Source organism: Syngnathus scovelli, chromosome 16 (assembly GCF_024217435.2).
Source record: "Syngnathus scovelli strain Florida chromosome 16, RoL_Ssco_1.2, whole genome shotgun sequence".
NCBI lineage: Eukaryota > Metazoa > Chordata > Actinopteri > Syngnathiformes > Syngnathidae > Syngnathus > Syngnathus scovelli.
Window position 1 is genome coordinate 5,514,552 of NC_090862.1, and position 20,822 is coordinate 5,535,373.

Below are 20,822 nucleotides of genomic sequence, written 5' to 3' on the forward strand. Positions count from 1 at the left end.
AAAACAACCGCCGCGTTCGCTCCTTTCCTTCCCTCGGGGCGGCGACAAGCTCCGTCCGGAGTCTCCTTACTTTGCGGTCGGCTGCCGCATAGCGACGAACTAACTCCGGATTGTCTTTCGGGTCGAAGAGCGCTGATGTTAGCCAAGGTGGCTAACGTTAGCTACACAAATTGGGGCCGAAAAAACGACGCCGGTCGTGTTCGGCCGAGAGGTCCAGATCTAAAAAAGAGCGATAGTCCGCCATGGCGAGCACGGGGTGACATTCCATGAAGAGAGCGTGTCAAATGTGTAAATGTCTGAAAATTGTTTGCATATTTGCGAGGCACGTTCGTCAACGGGTGCCAAATAGCGGAACGCTTCTGTTTCTTCTTCTCGTTGTTGTTTGTTTTGGCAGACAAGTGATGAGGAGGAAGACGTGGATTCATCTCCTCCTATCGTTCGGGCGGAAAAACTACAGTAGGGAAAAATGCATACAGTAAGTTTTCAATTCTCGTTTATGCCTGTGGGTGGCGCAATAAGCACGCAGATGAAAAACAAATCGGCCAAAATATGTCGTGCAAAAAAGTCGTGACCCCCAATTTTTTTTAAACAAATGTTGGCAAAGTAGATTGACAAAGTTTGTATAGATTCTTAAAAAATATCGTATGCTAAAAACCTCAGTAGACCAGCGATTGTTAAGAATTATAACACAAATTATTTATTGATTGACTCTGAGTTATTTTACCATAATTAGTTTTTATTTTTATTTGCCCACCTTTGTGTGTAATAACCATGTGTAATAATTAACTATATTAGCAAGTCACCTAGCAACATGCTAGTCATGACTGTAATTTCTATTGTTCAATTCCAACTTTTCACATACAAAAATAACCAAACGTGCTTGTTCAATTAATTCACAATTCTAAATTGTCCATAGATGTGACTGTGTAAATAGGAATGATTGTTTGTCCGTGTCCTGCGATTGGCTCGCCCAAAGTCCAGTAGAATAGGCAGTTACATCACGCTGTCATTTTGTGGTGACATGATGGAGGAGCATTCATAAGGTTGCAATCAATCAAATTGGGACGGATTAGTAAAATAATTAGTGGTGAGCAATTAAAGAGCGTGCACATGAGAACCGGTCATATAAATAACCTCTTCACTTGGTATTCAAGCAGGCAGAGGGAGCCAGCTGGGGATCTTCTCTCATGACGTGTCCATGGAAACAAGGCAAAGAGGGTGGGGGGCATCATGCTTTTTGTTATTTTGCCTGGGATAATGTCAAAACGTGGCAACATTAAAAAAGGGAAGTCAATTGTTTTGTTTTCCAACCAAATGAGTCCTCGGGTGGTACTCTCTCATGAGGCCGCCTGTCAATCACAGCTCAGGTCGGCCTTGCAATGGCGAAGAAGTTCCACACGGTTGAGGAGGTCCTTCAATGTGACAATCAACCAATGGCGACACCCCTGAGGTTTTGTTTTCATTAGATGAGGTGACTCAGGGTGCATCGTTTGTTGTTTCTTTGAATTTCATTAACTTTAATAGCTTCGACTTTGGAGAACTAGTTTAGCTATTAATAAACAAGACAAAAGCTTCAAACTTAAAGTCCACAATTTTAAGTAATTGCTTCCTAATTGATCAATTTGATTGCTCTGATGGCGTCCACAATCTACTGGCATGGCATTGTTTGAATAAAACAGCTCCGAGCTGCACGCCTTTTCAGTCAGTGAGAAATCATATTTTGTGTAAGAAGAGAGACACCTCTCGCCTACTAGCTTGTAATTATGTTCCTGTATCTATTTAAAGTGCTTTCACAGAAGATTGTGTTCTTATGCATCATCAGACAGGTGATAAGTATGCCGTGTTTGTACTGTAATGTGAATGTGCCATCTGCTTTACTGGTTTGGCATATGCTGTGCAGCGCTACAGTGATACAAGCTAGTTTAATTAGTTTAATATGCACCAGCATCACAGAAAGTGACATTTGCTCGTTAGAATAATGTTAATTGCTCATCAATTGGCCCAAAAGTTACAAATGGGGAAAAATACATAACTTAAAGTTCTGTCATAATCAAGTTGGAGTCACAGAGGACAAATGTGAGGCTCTGATTTTTATGCCTCAATTTGGTGGTGGAATGGATGTTTTGATGCATTAAAGGGCAGAAGAGAATTAAAGTACATGAAAGCCACTGTGACTGATGTCCAAGACATTCAGTCTTTCTGTGACTGAGGAGAAAAATCCCTCTCAGAGCATCCCTCAGCAACAGTCAAGTGGTGCGTTCAGGTGCTAGTTGTTAGTGGCGTAATTCAAGAATTACCCCCATTCCGCCCGTCATATGGACAGAGAGCACTGGAAAAAAAAACAAAAAAACATTTTTTGATAATTTGATCTTTTCACCAAAGTGCAACAACTAGCAGAAAACAAAAACAAATCTCATTCGTTTGAATTTGTGGTTCAAAACACAACGTAAAAGGTTATAGAAAATTAAATGGAATTTATTTTGCCACATAAAATCAATGTTAATCCTTCATAACAAGGTTACTGAGGGTTTAATAAATCTCACGAATACGAAGCGTAGTATTTCCCACACTCTTTGCTGGACCTGAAGTTATCATCACGCTTCCTTTGCCCATATTTGGTCGCTCATCTGGGAAAAACGTGAGCTTGCCAAAGCATCTCGAAGGTCTAAAAATGAGCTTTTCTCTGTCGCCAGTCACAAGAAAAACATCCAAATCTTCAGTGGCAAGTTGATCACACGCCCGAGCCGAGTCGTGGTGCCGCGAAGAGCAACTCTGAGACGCGGCGACAAAACATTTGAAAGCGGACAACTGCCCGGAGGAGACACACAGGTAAGCTTGACGTCTCGTCGTTTTATTAATAGCGCCAACGACTGTTTTACTTTGCAATTTATGTCAAAATATATGTTGCTATTTGTTTTCCTGTTATTTTGAATCACACTGCAATCACTTGCGAGCTTTGTCGATGGCCACCTGTTGAGCTATTAAAATAAACATTCATTTATTGCAAGGAGCATAAAGTTGCGTTATGGAAATGTATAAATGCATTTGTTTGACTGGAGAAAGTTGAAGTCTTATTGGAAAGATTTTTTTACATATTAATTTTGCAAAAATGACTAAAAAGTTGTTTATTTATTTAGACCAGTCTGGGGTGATCATCAAAAAGCTGCCATGAAATTAAAACGATGCTCCTTTTATCATTTGTATTTATTTATTTAATTGGTTAATTAGCTTTTTTTTTTATCAAATCAGGAAAACAAGCCTGGCGTGCATGTATGACATTCTCAATATACAATATTCAGGTTTGGATAATATAAACACTGATATTATTTTAGAATTTTGTGTAGCAGGTTATATGTAACTCGTTGCCATGGGAGACGTCTTATTATTTAGCCAGGACACGTGAGAGCGGCAGTTTGTCAGACACAAATACTGCAACGATATTGAAGTGTGGCCAATAATTTCAAATCATCAGATGCTGTCAGATGCACTGGTACGCTAACAGAAGGCCCGAGAGCGCGAGGAGTTTGCAACACATATGTGCAAACGTCAGAAATCTCCATATCTAAAAATATCATGTGTAACTTTGTCCTCATTCCTTCAGAGGCCGCCTTACTCCTCTTTTGACTCATCTCCACGTAGCAATTAGTTGTGAATTAATCACCGCCGACCTTTTTATCGTAATGTTATTTATAGTGGCGGATAGTGTTTTGTTCTCCTTGGCACTCAAGGAAGCGCCACAACAATATTGCTCATACGCCTTTAATTGCGGCACGGGCGAATGCCTTTGTCTCCTTTTCTTCTACTCTAAGGGCTGAGTTGATTCTAATATGTTTGGCGTGAGCGAGCGAGCGAGTGTGAGGCCTTGTTTGTCGTCGTGCAAACAGTCGGCTGAGGTGCAATCACAGCATGTAAAAGCTCTCAATTTCACTGGATTCTCCGCGCCGGATCGCTGGCCGAGCCAAATCGGCTTTCAGGTGCTTTTACTGCAGCCACCAGAAGCATTTGGGAATAGAGTCACTGACTGGATTCCTCTTTTTTTTTTTTCTTCCCCCTTCTCAGATGTTAAGCTGGGTAGACGCATGGCAATAATCGGTTATGCATTGAGAATGAATCTGCCTTTTCCGATCAGAGTCACAATTGTCTCTCTAAAAATTGATTCTGGTGGTGTTTAATATTTCCATTGGTTACATGTGAGCTTCTGGGAGTGAGTTGTGGCCACCAACAGCTCCTTGCCAGCTTCTGTGGCATTTGTGTGTTCGACTGGTTTTCACTTGAGATAAGTGGCTAAAAGTTAATAGGTGATTGTGGCTCCCCCTGTCCTCAGTGAAGGGAATTGCAGGTCCTTAATTGCTGTAATGTTGCTTAATTGTTTTGTTTTTTTATCACTAAATAAACAGTAATTGAAAAAAAAAAGTTTTTAAAACGCTTAAATGCAAAATATTATTTTATTCAATTAATCGATGGAATAATTGATTATTAAAAATATTCAATAGTGGTAGCTTGAGTTATTTGTGTGTTGGTCACCTTGAGTACACCACACCATAAAGAAAGTGAGAACCATCTTCTTCATGTGTATGGTCTTTCGAAGTTAAAAAAAAAAAATGTTTGTGGATTAGCCGTGTTACCTGCAGGCGCAAGCGTTTGTGTCACTTTAATTCACTCGTCACTTCAACTTCTTCAAATTGAATTGATGGTCGATCGTCTCTCGGCATAAAATACTTCAGCAGTGGTCCATTTTTAAATTTCTGCCGATTTCAAGTCCTCATGCTCCTCTGGAGTTGGTCACCAGTCAATCACGGGAAGATTGCAAATGATTCCGCGACTGACACTTTATCCCGAGTGAACCGCTGCACTAATGACGACTCCTTCAAAGGTGCTTAACGTCTGCTTGAAACCACCCAGGTATAAAAAGTAGCCTCAGACAATCTCCTTCTCGCATCTTCCTTCATCTTACAAGACCTCAGCCACATGTCCAACTGTGTGTACATTTAACCGTGTTAAGGCGAGCCCATTAGAAACATCAAGGTTCCTCTGCTGGCCGGCCTTTTGTGAAATTCCATTTACCTGTATTTACTGGCTCCCTTTCCCCTCCGCCGTTACCATAGAGACACTCAGCTAGGCGCCTTTGGCTGCCGGGCTCATTGGCTGGCTCAGAAGAGACACTGGTGAGCGTTTTTCCCTGGCATGCCATCGGCGTCGATGTCGGGGAGGGGGAAAGGCTTTGACAGTGTTTCCCTGGCAGCTGCTTTAACAGAAACAAGCCAGCCCGCCCCGCTTCCCGATGGGCACCGGTGAGACCCGTTTTGTCACCACAGAGTCAAATCCTGTCAGTCGGCGGCTGTAATTGAAATGAGTTCACCTGGGAGGCAGCCGCTGTTGCCTGTCAACACGGGGCACGCTGAAAATGACGTGTTGGGGTGTGTGACCTCCCCCGCCCCACCCTCAGAGCAGTAAAGAAAACATTTCCACTTTCAACGATACGCTTCGGGAGGTCTCTGGGAGATGCCGTCAAGTGATCTGCCGATCACGATGCGGGCGCAGCGAAGCGTTAAAAACATCTTATCGTTTTTCACTTGAGGAGGCAGAAAATGGACTTGCACTTGGTTGCCACATTACTCACAAACTGAGCTCGTTGAATAACTCACGGAGACATCGCTATTCCCCATACACCCGTGAAGATTTCTGGTCGAAAAAATACCAACACTTACGATTTATGGCTCGACTCTTTTTATTGGGTCAAATCCATTTTTGTCAAAGCCAGTAACAGAATAAGATTTTTTTTTTGTTTATTTATACATTGACATTAAAGAGAATCAAACTACAATTCGCTAACCAAAACAGCAGCACCTACCCACACTTTTTTTTCTTTTTTGCCAATTATCTACATTTTCTATCGTCCACCTTTTATCTGAAGCGCTACAATTTTCCAACACTTTCCCCTCAGCGGGATGCATTTAAAATGACCCACGGGTGAAATGCGGCAGAGAAGACAAGAAGACACTTGAGGCTAATGGAGTGGACGCACCGTGAGGGTTCCAGACGTCAGCGGCGTGGATCAATAAGATCGCGGCCGTCCGTGCAACTTGCACTCACGTCTGACTTGCTTCGAGACGGCCAGTCGGCTGATTAATTCGGCCATTGCTCTAACGATGTCTGAAATCTCTCCAATCTGTTTGTCTGCTGCTAATATTTTGAGTTTTGGGACTGACTTCATTTTAACCTTAAAGCGATGATATTCATTCAAAGACTCCCTATTTGTCCTCAATTACACTTTGCTAATTGCAGCCGCCATTGTTCTTCTTCACCGACGCGGCCTGTCAACTTTTTAAAAGAGTGTTCGACCGAGTCGGGCTGACTGTGCGGAACGGCGTCTCCGTCAATCACGCCGGCTTCTCTTGTGCTTCTTGTCAGCGGTCTTTTGTGAGCTGGCTCTTCCAAGCTTCTCTTGATTCGTAACCTCACAAAAGGGGGCTTTGGGAGATGGACGGCTGCACTTGGGGTGGATTTACACTGCTGGTCCTCACGCCCAATTGCCTTTAAAAGCCTAATTTGATTTCTGAACATTTTAAGTCACACTTAGGCAATTTTGCGATTATTTTTTTCAAGTGCCCTCTTGTGTTTTCGTAACTAACTCAAGCCATTAATCTGTATTATAGTAAACAATATTTAAATTAGATTAATTATACATAAATGTTTTGGTCTTGTAGGGTACTGAATTAAAATAAAAGATAGTTCACCTACTTCAATTTAATTAGAATTTATCTAGACAAAACAAAATACACATAAAGGGAGGGGAAAAAAAATCCCTCTTGCGCTGCTATGATTCACATCTCAATTGTGCCACTTGAAAGCAAAAAATCCTAACACTAAATGTAAATCCAGTTTCAAAATGTCTGAAATGAATGGTGGCCTTCAAGAGGGTAGAAGCACCCCCACCCATCCTCCGTGACATTTACACAAGGCGATTATCAATCTGATGAATGAGTGAAGCAAATCTGACCAACAGTTATAAGTCTAAAGTGATATTTACACGGCAGCTATATAAAAAAAAAAAATGAGAATATGATTAATGGCTCTGGGGTTAGATATTATCACTTGTAGTAAATAAAGTGAATGGTGGGGGCTTTTGACTTGGTCCGATTTCTCAAATGTTATTAGATGATATTGCAAGGAAAGGCCGCCCCGCCCCACGCTCGCCGCCTTGTGCCGCTCAGCTTCATTAAATCCATCTGACTTTATTTGAATCTTCTCTGCAGAGAGCCCGTCGCGTTATGAAGGTTACATAACTTTGTTAGTCTTGAAAGACAAACTTGAAGTGGAAATGAAAGTGAAGGGCGTGACAAGTAACTGCCGTCATTGTCTGCCTTTGTATAAAAAAAACAAAGCAAATGCGTAACCTATTTTTACGTTTATTTAAAATTTTAGTTGCACAAAACTCGTACCTCCTTCAAGTGTCCTCGAGAAATTAATTTCAATTTTTTTCTAGTGCTAATCTAAACGAGCATGAATGTCACTCATGTGGGTCTGGCAAAAGAGGGGAGGGGCTGAACTGCAGTTGGACGTTGCCATAGCGATGATAACCGACTAATGAGACACACTGGCTGGCTTTTCTTACCCTTTTCCCCGCCTTTCGGAATAACGTGTTGGGCACCGAAGTGGTTGAAGAGGACCCACGGGACACAGTTTTGAGGTTTGGGGTTCAAATCCCAGCCTTTGTAAATGTGTCCTGTGAATTGCTGGCCCAGGTCTAAGGTTTACCCCGCCTTTATGAATCAATGTTGCCGGGTGGGGTCCTCAAATGATCTCAATTTCTCACCTTATTTCTCCTTTGGGAGTCGTAAGTGCTCAAGAATAAATCATTGCAAAGTTAGGTGAGTTGAAAGTGAACTTTTTCTGAATCCCTCTTTGTCTTTCGGGGTCCGACAGTGTGGCGCCATGACGACGCTGCTAGACTTGAAGAGTAGCGTCTTGCGGCAGGTACAAAGGAGCCAGTCGTTGAGGACCCGCAGGGAGTCGCCGCCCGCTGTCGGCAGCCCCCTCTCCCACTGCCCGGAACCCTTAACCCGAAGGTGAGTGGATGCCAAACCTCAAATAAATGCCTTACCCCAATTGGCCATGTGAAGCCATTTGAACAAAAATTGATGCTGCATCTCAAATTTACGGACCTTAACTCTAATGAACACCTTACCCCAATTGATAACCACGCCACTTGTAGATCTCAAATATAGGGACTTCTGCTAAAATAGATCCCTTACCCCAATTGATCACCATCTTTGCCATCCATGACTGTATAAACATATACTTACATTTAATGTGCCATTATGGCGTTGCTTCTTGTTGACTGCTAAATGCATGTTTATCTTCTGTTTTAAATCAAAATAACTTTACCATGTGCTTGTCTCATAGCAACAAATCAAGTGACACAGGTGACCCCCCCCTCCCCTCCCCGTTCTTATTTTGAAGCCTCATCTGCAGCAAAAAAACCACAACAACTAATAGTATGAACCTAGGGTTACCATAGCAACCTAAACCCCGGCTTTGCTGCCTCGACGTGAACTTCCTTTTGTAATGACGCCTGTGTTTATTTTTAACACGGAGGAAGGACGACCTCGGGTGTCGCGTGGAACCTGTTTATCTCCTGGCATATCACTCTGATTAGATATTTTAATAAATGCATAATCCAATGGGCTCCGGCAGGATCCATTTTGTTTGTGCCTTTAAATAGTCGTCTGAACTGTCACGACGGTGCATGTCATTCCTCATTTCCCGTGCGGGCTCTCCGGTGTTAAAGCCTCCCCGCTGAGTCTCCACCATCCCCGTATATGATGACAGATCATCATTAGAGGTTGATCCTTGCTCGCTATTCCCGCCACTGTACACTGCTTGGATTGACAATGGAACCCGGCCAGGTCGATCATTTCTATTCAGCGAAATTTAGATGTGTGTGCGCGCACTAATTGCATCGGGAGGTGATAATCACTTTCCACTCGGCAGAGGTGGACTTCACACTTTGCATTTTTTGCTTTACCGGGATCTCATTAGCAGGTTTGCCTGCGTCGTGTCACTGCTTTTTAATCAGTGCACCACTGCCATCACACCGGGAGCGCAGACCTTCATCGAGGGGACTGAGTGGCTAAAGCAGTTTAAATTTAATATTTATTTTTTTTTACCTGTGAATATGTGATACAAAGAATGAGTGACAAAACATGGGGCTATCTCTTGGTGAGCACTCAGTGATTCCTTCTTGCTTAATTAATCGGGTAATTAGAGCACGAGGAATTGGGAGGAGGGTGATCCTTGTCACGCACATCCTCCAGACGTGATAAGCGCCGCAAAGCGGATAGCGACAGCCGTGTGACAATCGGATTTCTTGAACAGGAAAAAAAAAAATCCTTTGATCGGAAGGCATCACATGGTCTTTCATCCACGACGTTGCCGGTAATTGCTGTATACGTGCTGCCACAAGTTTCGAAACGAGCGGCCGCTTGTCACCTCTACTTTTTCAACAAGCCGTATCCACACTAGCCCAGATGAGGGGGGAAACAAAAAAATAAAAGCATTGGAAGGAATTCAGGAAAGTATGTTTGACTCAAAAACAACATGAGCTGTTTCCTAGCAACATCAAGACACTTTTTCCGGTGACGTCAGTAAGACTGAGTGTCAGATGCGTTTTGTTTATTTCATTGTGTCAGATCAGGCATTATTAAGAAATAAAAAAAAAAAGTCTCGCTCCAAAAGCCGGGAACAAAAGAGCCGATAGTGTTTAGCCAAATCCTTTCCGGCAGTAAGACTGACAGAAGACTGAACAGATTTGTGCTCACTACAATGCCCACGACAATCAAGAACGGATGTGGAGGGAATTGAGAGTCTCAAAGCGCAACGACGACAGTGGAGTGGAGCTTATTTGTATCGTATGCGCTGAAATAAAACTGGAATACCACTCCAACAAAACAGACTCCCATCTGTGGGAGAATTTAGATTTCCACGCAACTTAACTCAAATATTCCAGCTGTTTTTTTTGTCAGAGGTCGACCAGCACTCCCAGCATGTCTGCCATTAGTCTTCATCAATACCTCAGGGGTTTACCATCTGCTCCCCAGCCATGGTGAAAGTTGGCGGCGAGGATGGGCTGCCACACCCCCCCGCCGCGATGCGATGACGCCAATAAAAGCGAGCGTGATGGGGGCCCTCATTCCACCGCCGCCTAATATGACAAGGGAACAGGAAACGGGTGGGCGGCGAGGGATTGGGGCGGGGGGGCAAAAGGCGGATCCCCCGCTGCTCACATCAGAGGTGATTTCCATCCATGTTGGCGGGTGATGGTGGAAAGCTGAGAGAAATTTGGAAAAAGGGGATTCTCAAGGTGTTGGAGGTTTCTACTCCACCCCGCCCTCGAAACGTGCCCCCGCGTATCGCCATGACGACCGAGAGGCTGAAAAAAATTTACATTTTTGCACACAGCTGTGCTCATTTGATTCAAATAGATCCCAGAGAGCAGCCATGATGGGGCAAATCAGTGAAGTCCAGACTACATTAGTCTAATTGATATTTATGAGATAGTTTGAGTTTAATTTGATAGAATTCAATAGTTATTCCACTCTCTTTTGGAAGCTCGTTTGCGATCGAAGAAGCTACCAATAGGTCCGCCGACCAATTTTCTGGTGTTTCGATAATTAATAATTAAATAAATATTAGTTTTCAGCACAGATTGACGGAAAACCAATTCGGGAATCTTGTTGTTTTGCCGTTTGTATTTCAAAGGCATATAATTTCTTTGAAGTGGTAAATCCAAAACAGCATGAGCTCAAAATTTTTAAATATTTATTTGTATTCATTTATCGTTCAAAAGTCCACATGACAAAAAAGATCAAGAGCAACTTGTATGAGGTCATTCTCAGCAAGCATAGCAAATCACGCTCGCCATGATTTCAACCTTCATCCACATGTTCCGAGTCACCGGAACTATTCTAATGCCACAAAAAAAAAATTCTAAAAATCATTAACGATAAATTCCATGCACCAAAATGGCGACCAACTTCAACCCCTTCAGCCCACCAAATTTTCAATCCCTTCTACTGGCTCAACAAATAACCCAACCACAATCATCAAATGAAGCATCTTGTTTTTTTCCTCTTCCCTTTCCAGGTTCTCCGAGGAGAGCACGGAGTTCTTTGAGCGTATGAATACCATTCTGCAGAAACAGGAGAACATGCTGCAGGCCGGCCAGGCCGAGGTAACCTCCCACCCGACTTCCACCTTTCCATCTGTTGGCAGGATAACGACGCTCAAGCTAGCGAAACGCGGGTGGGCGGCGCCGCAGCTCGGCCAAAGTGACGTCCGCGAACAGACGGAGCCAGTTTGTTTTGGAAGTTGGTCATTGACGAGCTGGTGGCGGTTCTGTTTCGCCTCCTGTCTTTACAGCGCATTGATGATTTCTTAGCATCTTGAAAAAAATGCTGCAAAAAATGAAATATTGAACTTTTATGTATATTCGTCCAACGAGGATTCTCTGTTCCCATCACAGTGCCAAAGAGGAGCCTGTACCGTGCCGCCACCACAAGAACACGTGGACCAGGCCTTTATCCAGGACCGAATCAGCAGGACGGAGGTTTAATTCCCCTTTTTCGCTTGAAAACAACTTAAAGAATAAAAATCGTGAGTATTTTACGTTTTGTTTCTCAGCTGGACCTGCTGTACGAAGAAGCCGTGTACACGGTGGTCAACCGAGTGGGCGTGCCTTCATCGGAACACGTGACGAGTGACGAAGAACTTTTTGCCTACCTGCTGAAGGTAATACCACGGCCAGACTGGACCTCATAAAAAAAATAATGACTCCTGTTTTCAAATAAAGGTTTTTGATATGGGCGAGGAGGAGCATGACATCATATTCCAGAAAGTGCAAGAATCTAAGGTGAGACGCCGAAGAATTCCTTCATCATAGTTGCAATTATTGGTGAATTTCTTCTACAGAGAGCTACATTTTCCTTGAGAGCTTCTGTCTTGAAAGCCAAAAACCTGCTGGCTAAGGACGCCAATGGTAAGACACTTCAATTACTGAATCGCCTCCCTCTGCCCGAAGCTAATTTAGCCTCTATTATGCCTCCGAAAAGCTTTTGAAGCGCACTTAACGAAATACTCAATTATTTTTCCTCTCATTTGCTAATAGCATGTCATTTGTATACAAGTACGCAGTTGATTGATTGTGAATAAATATTTATCTCATGTGAGCAGCAAATAAAAAAATAAAATCACGGCCAAAGCAGGACTCCTTGGCGGTTTGAAATTGTAGCGGTCGACGTTAGCATCTGTTGCGTGTTGCCCAGGCTACAGCGACCCTTATTGCATGTTGGGCATCCTGGAGGGTCAAAGCCCGAGGGAGCCCGAGGACAAGAAGGAGAGGAAGTTCAGCTTCAGGAAAAGGAAGGAGAAACTGGAGAAACGCTCCAGCACCAAGGAGGCGCTTCCCGCCAGGTGCATCCAGGTCACTGAGGTCAAGCCGGAGACCCTCAATCCGGTCTGGGATGAGCATTTTGTCTTGTGAGTTGGACATTTTTGTGGTGCTGGTGATGACATCACTTGGAAAAATTCCAAAAGGGATCTTCTGTTTTTCTATCCACAGTGAAATTGATGACGTCCACAATGACTTGCTACATTTGGACATTTGGTATGATTCATTTTGGTTTTTTTTGTGATATTTTCCTTGAAATTTGATTATTGATGTTCTTGTGACTGCAAAGAGAAGGAACTCTCTGTTTCTTCTCCAGGGATCACGATGATGACGTCTCGGTGGCCGAGGCCTGCAAAAAACTCAATGAAGTCAGTGGACTTCGAGGAATGGGAAGGTATTTTTGATTCTTCTGGCTTGGATTTTTTTTTTTTTTTTTTTATGTAAAAATAGTACGGCAGGAAAAAAGTAGTTTTCTAAATTGGCTTGGCTAGCTTAATTGAAACTGTTACCGCTCTGAAAGGTATTTTAAGCAGATTGCGAAATCGGTGCGCGCCAACGGATCGTCGTCATCCGGCTCCGAGGAGAACGTAGACGACTTCTTGGGATGCCTCAACATCTCTTTAAGCGTGAGAAAAAGTTCCAACGTTTAGAATTAAGAGTATTTATTCTGATTTATATCGCTCATTTTTACCATTCTGCCAGGAGATTCCCGTCGGCGGCTTCGACACTTGGTTCAAGCTGGAGCCCCGATCGAGCGCCTCCAAAGTGCAGGGCGAGTGTCACCTGATACTGCAGCTCTTCACCAGCCAGGTACGAGCATCTGCCTCTCATTTCCAGGAAGGCGCTTACGCTTTCATTTCCGACTCAGAGGGACACGACGCTGTCGAAGAAAGAATCCAACGTGTCCGTCCACAAGAAGCTGCTGAGTCAAATTGTTGAGTATGAGCACGCTCACGTCAAGGTGAGTTGGTTCAGTCCAGTTGCGTGCTTTGATACATTTGACATCATATATATCTTTTTTTTTTTTTGTTAGCGTGAGCCCTACAACTGGAACGGGCAGGTCAGCCCCCCGGCGTGGACGGTTTTGACTCACCACGCCGTGCAAACGGACCTCACCCGTCTCCAACAGGCCATTATGTGAGTTTGTATTTTAAGAGAATGAAAACAAAACAGCAGCTAACGTGCTAAAAGGTTGCGATTTCCGCCTCAGTCGCTGGCACTGCTACAGCGGCCACCATCGATCTCAACGGGTGTGCTACTCCCTGCTGCTGCGCCTCCTGAGGGCTATCGATGCAGAGTGGGACCCTCCCTCTGTGAGAGGAGACCTGGTAGGGGTGGAGGGGCGGGGGGTAAGGGTCATCATCCTGAAACGTCCACCTCATTAGCTCATCGCTGACATTCATTAAAAGTTTTTGGTTCAGCCAAAAATGTCTCACGGGTGGGGGGGGGACGCTTGTTGTGTCCAGGAGAGGCAGCTGTCAGACAGCTTCCGGTTGTACACAGAACACTGCCTGTGCTTGATGAAGAACATGCGGCAGGTTTTCCCCTGCACCAGCGTCGCCGCCATTACACGCTACGAGCTCATGCTGAGGTAACGTCCCTGCTGCCGCCATCGCATCACATCGCATCACGTCATGCGGTGGCGGGAAACTGTCTGACCTTTTCTCGCTGAGACGCCGCCGCCCACGTGACCCTTCTCCACTGAGCCATCTCGCCACTCTTCTACTCTTTAGCCTGCACAAATTTTAATCATCAATCGGTTGGGTCCAAAAAAAAAATCACCCATTGGGTTAAAGTAAAAGTTAAAGTAACCCAATTAGCTCAAAATCCACTGCTACCAAGATGATACGTGTAATAAGATGATGTCATCGTCTTTTTTCACCAGGGGAATCGGTTACATGCAGAACATGCGGGCGTTCAAGACCGTTTGCCCTCTACGGAACGAGCTTCACTTGGACATCACATCCGCCGTGAAGGTAATAACAGCGAAAGTGGAATTACGACTCGCGGGAGTCCTAATGAGTTTGAACTCACTTCTAATCACCGACTACTTGAAATGGCAGAAAGGAACCTCGGAGTGGTATGAGAGTCTAATTGCGCAGTACAAGCCGGAGGATGGGGTAAGTGCACGCGAGAGGAAAACTCCTCCGATTTATTTTTGTACTGTAGCGTCATGAATGTCAAAATTCTGCAGTCGCTTGAGGAGCACCTGAAAAAAATGGTTGTGGTGGTGGATGCCGTCTGCGTAGACGTTCAGAGAGCTCAGAATATCTACAATAAACTCTTCTACAGGTACAACCGAAGCTGAAACTATTTTTGCTCGAGTTGACTTCCGTTAATGTTCACCTCCTGGTGTTTCTTTTGGTCTAATAGTGCGGTCAAAGTGGATTTCTTCAGCGTGTCCTACAGGCAGCTGGAGAAGCTGGTAGGTCTTCACAATCGTCTTTCAAAGGAGACGTATGAAGTCATTGTTAGCATTTGGCCGTCAAAATGCTAAGGAAACAAAAGAAATGTGACAACTTGGTGGTAGAAAACCACCAAGAGGTTCCTGCGTTAATGTTTGGAAACTATCTAAGGCGGGTTTTTATGAACTAAAAATCTGGGGTGCCTGTTGCCAGCGTATATTAAACTGCTAGCTAAAGGCTAGCGGCTAGTTGCTAGCAGCTAGTTGCTAGCCAAAAACTGCAACTGGCACTGACACTGCAAATGTTTAATTTATCTGATCAAGGTCCTCGAGAACTGGTTAAACAAACTATTGAGAAATATTTTTCTATTTTTTGTATCGTAGGTGGCTGATGATGTCAACGTAGCCATGGAGAGGCTTTGCGGCACCCTGGAGCAAGAAAGTTCCAAACTGACGCAGACGATGGGCGAGACCATCTTTGAACTTTTCGTGTCCCTGAAGATCCTCAAAGGCTTCCGGGAGTTTCTTCCTCTCAAGTCTGTTGCTTACTTTCAGTTTGCCAGTGTCACAATACTTTTGTCGTGTTTTCTTCATCGTGCTCCTCCGCAGGGATGCAAAGATGTTAGCCTTGACCGGATTCCACGACTGGTTCAAGTCGTCCATTCACAAGTTCCTGCAGATCGTTCACGACAGGTCATGCGACAGGATCTGCAAAGCGGTGGAGACGGATAAGGCAAGACGCCCTGCCCGGGATTTATCTGTCCTCGAGTGTGGTAACCATGGTGATACACCTATCGATTGTTGGTTTTTAGATGGAAGCGGTGCAGCAGGACAAGCACAGCTCCTCGGCACTGGAAGTCACATCTTGCTTCCGACAAGTCAGAGACATCTGGCTTCAGCTGGCCTGGCCGGACTCTGCTGGCGCCTTCATTTTTGTCACCCGCTTGACCGACGTAATAAATGAAATAAATATGATTATCATTTCTATGTTTCTGATTTTTCACCCGTGTGACTAATCTTTGTTCCAGAACTTTTGCAACGAGGCCGTGTGTTACTCGGAGATGCTCACGCGCAAGATTGAGAGGAGCCAGCTGGGCCGGGACCACAAGAGCTTCTTAGTTCAGGTAACGCCCGTAGTGAGGCTCGGTGACGTGTGACGCTAAATGGCAGCCAGGACCCCTCGCGCGCCGTGCCAGCAGGACGACGAGACCGCGGCGTTGTGTTGACACAAAAAAAAAAAAAAAAAATGTTGCCTGTCGGTCATTCACAGCGGCACCCTGCCCTCTTTGTAGCCCTGCTTCTTTTCCTTCAGCCTATTCTCCACCTCCGCCCTATCCCTCTCTCTTTTTCTGCTCCTTCGCTCCTCTTCCTCGCTTCCCGCTTAGCTGTGTGTGGCCCTCAATGACGTTGAACACGTACGCGTCTTCCTGGGTCACCTGCCTCGCGACCTGGGCTGGCAAGGCGTGGAGCGCGCCATGGAGGAGTCGTGCGGCGCCGAGGGCAAGGAGCAGGTGTACAAGGCCCTCAACAGGCAGCTCTTCAACGTGGACCTGGACCTGCAGAGGGAAGCCAAACGCCTCATCGCGCTACTCACGGACAAGGTGCAACCACACCTTTTTTTTTTTTTTTTAAATATTATATTTATATATATTATTAATTATTTATATATGTATATGTATATATTATATTTATATATTTTTAAAAAAATATTAAATCTATATATTATTATTATTTATATATTTATAATATTTATATATTGTTATATTTCTATATTATATATATATTTTTTCAAATATTTATGTTTCTATTGCCGCTGATGAGCAGATGGTGCCGGAGCTTCGGCGCTACATCCAACACATCAGCTTGTCCCCCGACTCCATCAACAACGACGACGTAAGCCCTCTAGTCAATTTGCTTCAATTTATAACCACACGCGTGTGCACTCGTGACTCGCGTGCACTCACGTTGTCGTGACCAGGCCGTGGACCCCCTCATGAAGTACCTGCAGGACACTGTGGTCATCCTCACCGATGCGCTGGTGAAGGACAACCTCACTCGGTAATTACTGCCTCCCACGTGCCTCCTTCCTCTAAATATTTTTCTCCTAACAGGCACAATGTGTGATTAGCATACCAATTATGATTTATAATTATACCTTCTGTTGAATTGCTTTTCCCCCTTGTGCATGTGTGTGTGCTGCCAATTATTTGCAAAGGTAGCGCAGAATCATAGCCCATAATGCTAATGCAAAAGTGAGATTATACTAAAAGAGACATTTCATACAAATTTGTCATAATGAAACGTTCTCCCGTCAAAGGATAAAGAATTACAGCTCTTGGGGGCGGAGCTAGAGCTTCCAACATTTCTGACCCCTCCAGTGACACACGTCTCGCGATGTGTTTGACCCGTCAGGGTTCTGCAGAGCTTGTGGGAGCTGCTGTTGCGCATGATCCTGGATTCAGTCACGGAGAACCGAGGCGTTCAAGTCGAGTTCTACAACCGCTTCCAGTACACTGTCGAGGTCAGGGCGGTTTTATCGTGACGTGCGAATTGTGCGAGCGAATACATCACTCAATTTTTTTGCTTTTTCTCATATTTGCAGACCTTATTGGAATTCCTCCAAGGAAATGGTCTGTTCCTTGATGATATGAAGAGTGGAGACTACAAGGTGATTTCTTTTTGTGGTAAATGTATAGATGATGAAAATGGTTGTTTATAATTTGAACATTTTTTTGCTTCTGCAACAAAAACAGAACATTTATGTGTTTTGTCCTTCCTTGCAAACATGACCTCATCCTCCTCCATGACCCCCCCCCCTCACAAGGCCCTGGAGGAGGAGCTGAAGTTGAACAAGTGTTCCTCTTTCGAGTTGATTGAACAGTATTACCTGGAAAAGATCTCCCTGCAGGTACATTCCGCTTCACCGGGCATCGATCCGGACGCCAGACACTTGTTCTCATTGTACGCTTCTATGGCTTCGATGTTATTATCAGATGAAGGAAAAAAAAAAAAAAAGTTGAGCTTTTTCTCAAGAAGTGAATGTGTGCGCGTTGCAGAAAACCCTCAAACACACACGTTTCGGTCGGATCAGCGTCAAGTGCTACTACGACGCTCCCGAGCAGAGGTTGACCGTGGAGATCCTGCACGCCGCTGACATCATGGCGTTGGATGCAAATGGTAAAAGTTGTCCTAAGTAGGGAGTCTTATGAGACTGAAAAAAATCCTTGTGTTGTTAGCAGATAAGCTAATCGTTAGCGTAACACTTGTGGTTTCAATCGTCAGGTCTGAGCGACCCCTTTGTCATCGTGGAGCTGTGCCCCCACCACCTCTTCCCTCTGGCCAAGAGCCAGCGAACGCAGGTGAAGCTGAAGACGCTGCACCCTGTGTTCGACGAGCTCTTCTACTTGTGAGTGCTTGTTCCCGCTCGTGTCATGTAAAAGGTCACGCCAGGGTGGCTTATTCGCTTCGGGGATTGCTATTGCTTCACCACTCCATTTCTTCTTCGCAAAGGTCGCCCAAGTCCCCCTCCCCACTGCCCCCGACCTACCTTTTGCTTCACCTTTTATTAGCAACAGGACATCAGTTGGTGGATTTATAGGATTTAACATAGAAAGTAATTAAGAGGAGTCATTTGAGAAGTAATGAAAAAAAGTCTCCCCTGAAGATAAAAAATGCTGCATTCCATATGAAAACAAATAATAATCTCAATCCCACCGGCGCAGCCACGTGAGTCCCGAGCAGTACAGGCACCGATTCGCCTGCTTGACCTTCACCGTGATGGACTACGATTGGCTGTCCACTAACGACTTCGCCGGCGAGGCGGTGGCCCCGCTCAGCGATTTCTGCTGGCCGGGGAGGCCCAACGCCACGGCGGCCGGGAAGAGCGTGCAACCCTTCATCTTCCATCTGTCTCGCAGCAAGCCCAGCGGTCGGTACTCAAACACTCGGCAAAGACAGATGATCTCCTTCCCAACTTGCTGTCAAAGGTTTTAATGGCATCATGGATTTTTTTTTTTTTTTTTTTGCTTCTCGCCCTACAGAGAAGCCAATCATGCGGATGCTGGACGCTCGGGCGGGCGACAGGGAGGCTCAGGAGTTTGTCCGCAGGCTGAAGGAGATTGAGAAGTCCATGGAGGAGGAGTAAAAAAAAAAAAAAATCCCTGCGCCAAAGCGTATCGATGTTCTCTGACCAAGTGTCGCCACCTGTGCTCTTGTACCGCTACCATGTTTACAATTTTGGGGTTGTCGTTTGTTTTTTGTTTTTTTACAATATTATCGTTCGTTTAGTATCTATACCAAAATGAGAAATTACGAGAGAGTCACTGTGCAACCCGATTCTGTCTCAGTTCAACTCCATTTTAGGAAAAAAAAAAGTATCTGTGACTATTTTTTGTAACGTTCTCTGTCGTATATTTGATATGATATTGAATTACAAACTATTTTGTGGAAGTAGCACTCAGTCAAAGTCTGAATCTTTACCTCACGTGTGTTTGTGGCAGTTTTGGAGGGTGTCCGATGGTAAGTGGAAGGAAGCTCAGGGTACAAAACTTGGGGGGGCGTTGAACGTTTTTCGACTTTGAGTCGTATTTGTTCATTGTATTGTATTTATTAGTATACTACACTTAAAATAGTGGACGTCAACTGCTAACTAGTGACTGCTAACTGTTATGAGAATTTAGTAGGATTTTGTCCAAAAAGTAATTTATTTAATTTTTTGCAAATGACTATTTTTTTTTTTAGAAAATTATTTCAGCTTTGTATTCTTGATTTGGTTAATATGCCAAAATCTAAATCGCTTCGAAATGTTTTTGTAGTCGTGGGGACTGACTAACCAAATTTGGACATGGAAGATTGAAATGGTAAAATAAAAATATACAAAATAAATGAAATGCATTACTGATTATACAGAACACACAAATAGTACTAAAAAAATAACAATATTAAAATCCTTCGATGGGGGGGGATATAATTTTACAGTAAGATGGCGATGAACTTTTTGTACAATGTCCTACTAAAATCATTCCAGCATTTCTATCGGTTTATCACAAACAAATTATCGCATCAATTTTAGCGAGAATACAACTTGAATGACATTTGTATGTGAATATATAGCAGCCTAAAAACAAACAGCATTTCTGAAAAGCATTTACAAGGACATCTCACTTATAAGATGATGATGAGGGAGGAAAAAGTGTAGCAGGTCAACAAAACAAAAATTGCACTGACAGCATTTTTTGATGGTGTTGTAAACTCTTACGGTAACTTTTTGTGCAGTGTTGTGTTGTTTTTTTGTGGAGTTGCTATGGAAGAGGAGGCAAACTTCCATTTTGGTTGAGCACAACACAAATTGAGGACACGTTTTATTTGGAAACTGTTGGTACGAGAAAAAACGTCAAGTGGCACTCTGGTGGGTTCGAAGGCGTCTTGTGGGTAAAGCACCTTGTTATAGTTGCAGTGAATTATTTGTCCTTAAACGTGTAAAAAAAAAAAAAAAAGAAGCTTGTGTTGCTATTTATTAGATGATCAAACTATTTGAGATCTGTCAATGGACTTGAAATAAAATGGTGTTTACATTTCAACTAGAGTTGATGCTTTTAGTACTTTGGTAATTATTTCTTTTATGGCCTGAAACCTTTTTTTTTTCTAAAATGTTTGACTTTTAATTTGAACAATGCCCTGTGACATCAAATCTGCGCACTCCATCTACTGACCTTTAATACACTTTTACTATTTGCTGTAATGCCACAGCAGCCCCACGGGAAGACACACACATACACACTAAAAGCAAACATGACAACGTGTGAGACAAGAAGAGTTGGGACATGTCTCCTGGATGCTGCTCGGAAAATTCTTGAAGCCTTTGTGTGTGCATTTTCAGGTGTTGCACTATGGAAGACCTTGTCATCTCCTCACGAATTTAAAAAGCAGCGGTGGCCAAAGTCCCACCCTGGGGTCATTTGCAGACGGTTG

At 43.9% G+C, this 20,822-nt stretch overlaps 1 protein-coding gene across 2 annotated transcripts; it reads left to right on the plus strand.

The window, feature by feature from the left end:
* The first annotated feature begins 266 nt into the window (after positions 1–266).
* Positions 267–20,431, plus strand: baiap3 (BAI1 associated protein 3). 2 transcript variants are annotated; one of them, XM_049745402.1, is made up of 35 exons: positions 267–475; positions 2,694–2,829; positions 7,927–8,069; positions 11,146–11,233; positions 11,525–11,608; positions 11,683–11,790; positions 11,852–11,911; positions 11,971–12,037; positions 12,324–12,537; positions 12,620–12,664; positions 12,765–12,842; positions 12,969–13,074; positions 13,151–13,258; positions 13,317–13,409; positions 13,482–13,585; positions 13,659–13,797; positions 13,915–14,039; positions 14,334–14,424; positions 14,512–14,568; positions 14,643–14,740; positions 14,822–14,873; positions 15,237–15,388; positions 15,462–15,585; positions 15,665–15,805; positions 15,881–15,976; positions 16,238–16,453; positions 16,677–16,745; positions 16,831–16,910; positions 17,265–17,373; positions 17,455–17,520; positions 17,677–17,760; positions 17,909–18,029; positions 18,135–18,258; positions 18,575–18,780; positions 18,893–20,431. In XM_049745402.1, the coding sequence occupies exons 1-35, from the start codon at positions 267–269 to the stop codon at positions 18,994–18,996; spliced, it is 3,897 nt and encodes a 1,298-aa protein (XP_049601359.1). In that variant the 3' UTR covers positions 18,997–20,431. The 2 variants fall into 2 exon arrangements, with proteins under 2 accessions (XP_049601359.1, XP_049601360.1); XM_049745403.1 differs by having other exon boundaries at positions 13,659–13,776.
* The last annotated feature ends 391 nt before the right edge of the window (positions 20,432–20,822 follow it).

Bases quoted from the DNA above. Each gene is read 5' to 3' on its own strand.
- baiap3 (XM_049745402.1), top strand. From the start codon at position 267: ATGAAGAGAGCGTGTCAAATGTGTAAATGTCTGAAAATTGTTTGCATA. The intron at 14,741-14,821 runs GTACAACCGAAG...TTGGTCTAATAG, and splicing joins TACAATAAACTCTTCTACAG to TGCGGTCAAAGTGGATTTCT. The intron at 16,454-16,676 runs GTGCAACCACAC...GCTGATGAGCAG, and splicing joins TCGCGCTACTCACGGACAAG to ATGGTGCCGGAGCTTCGGCG.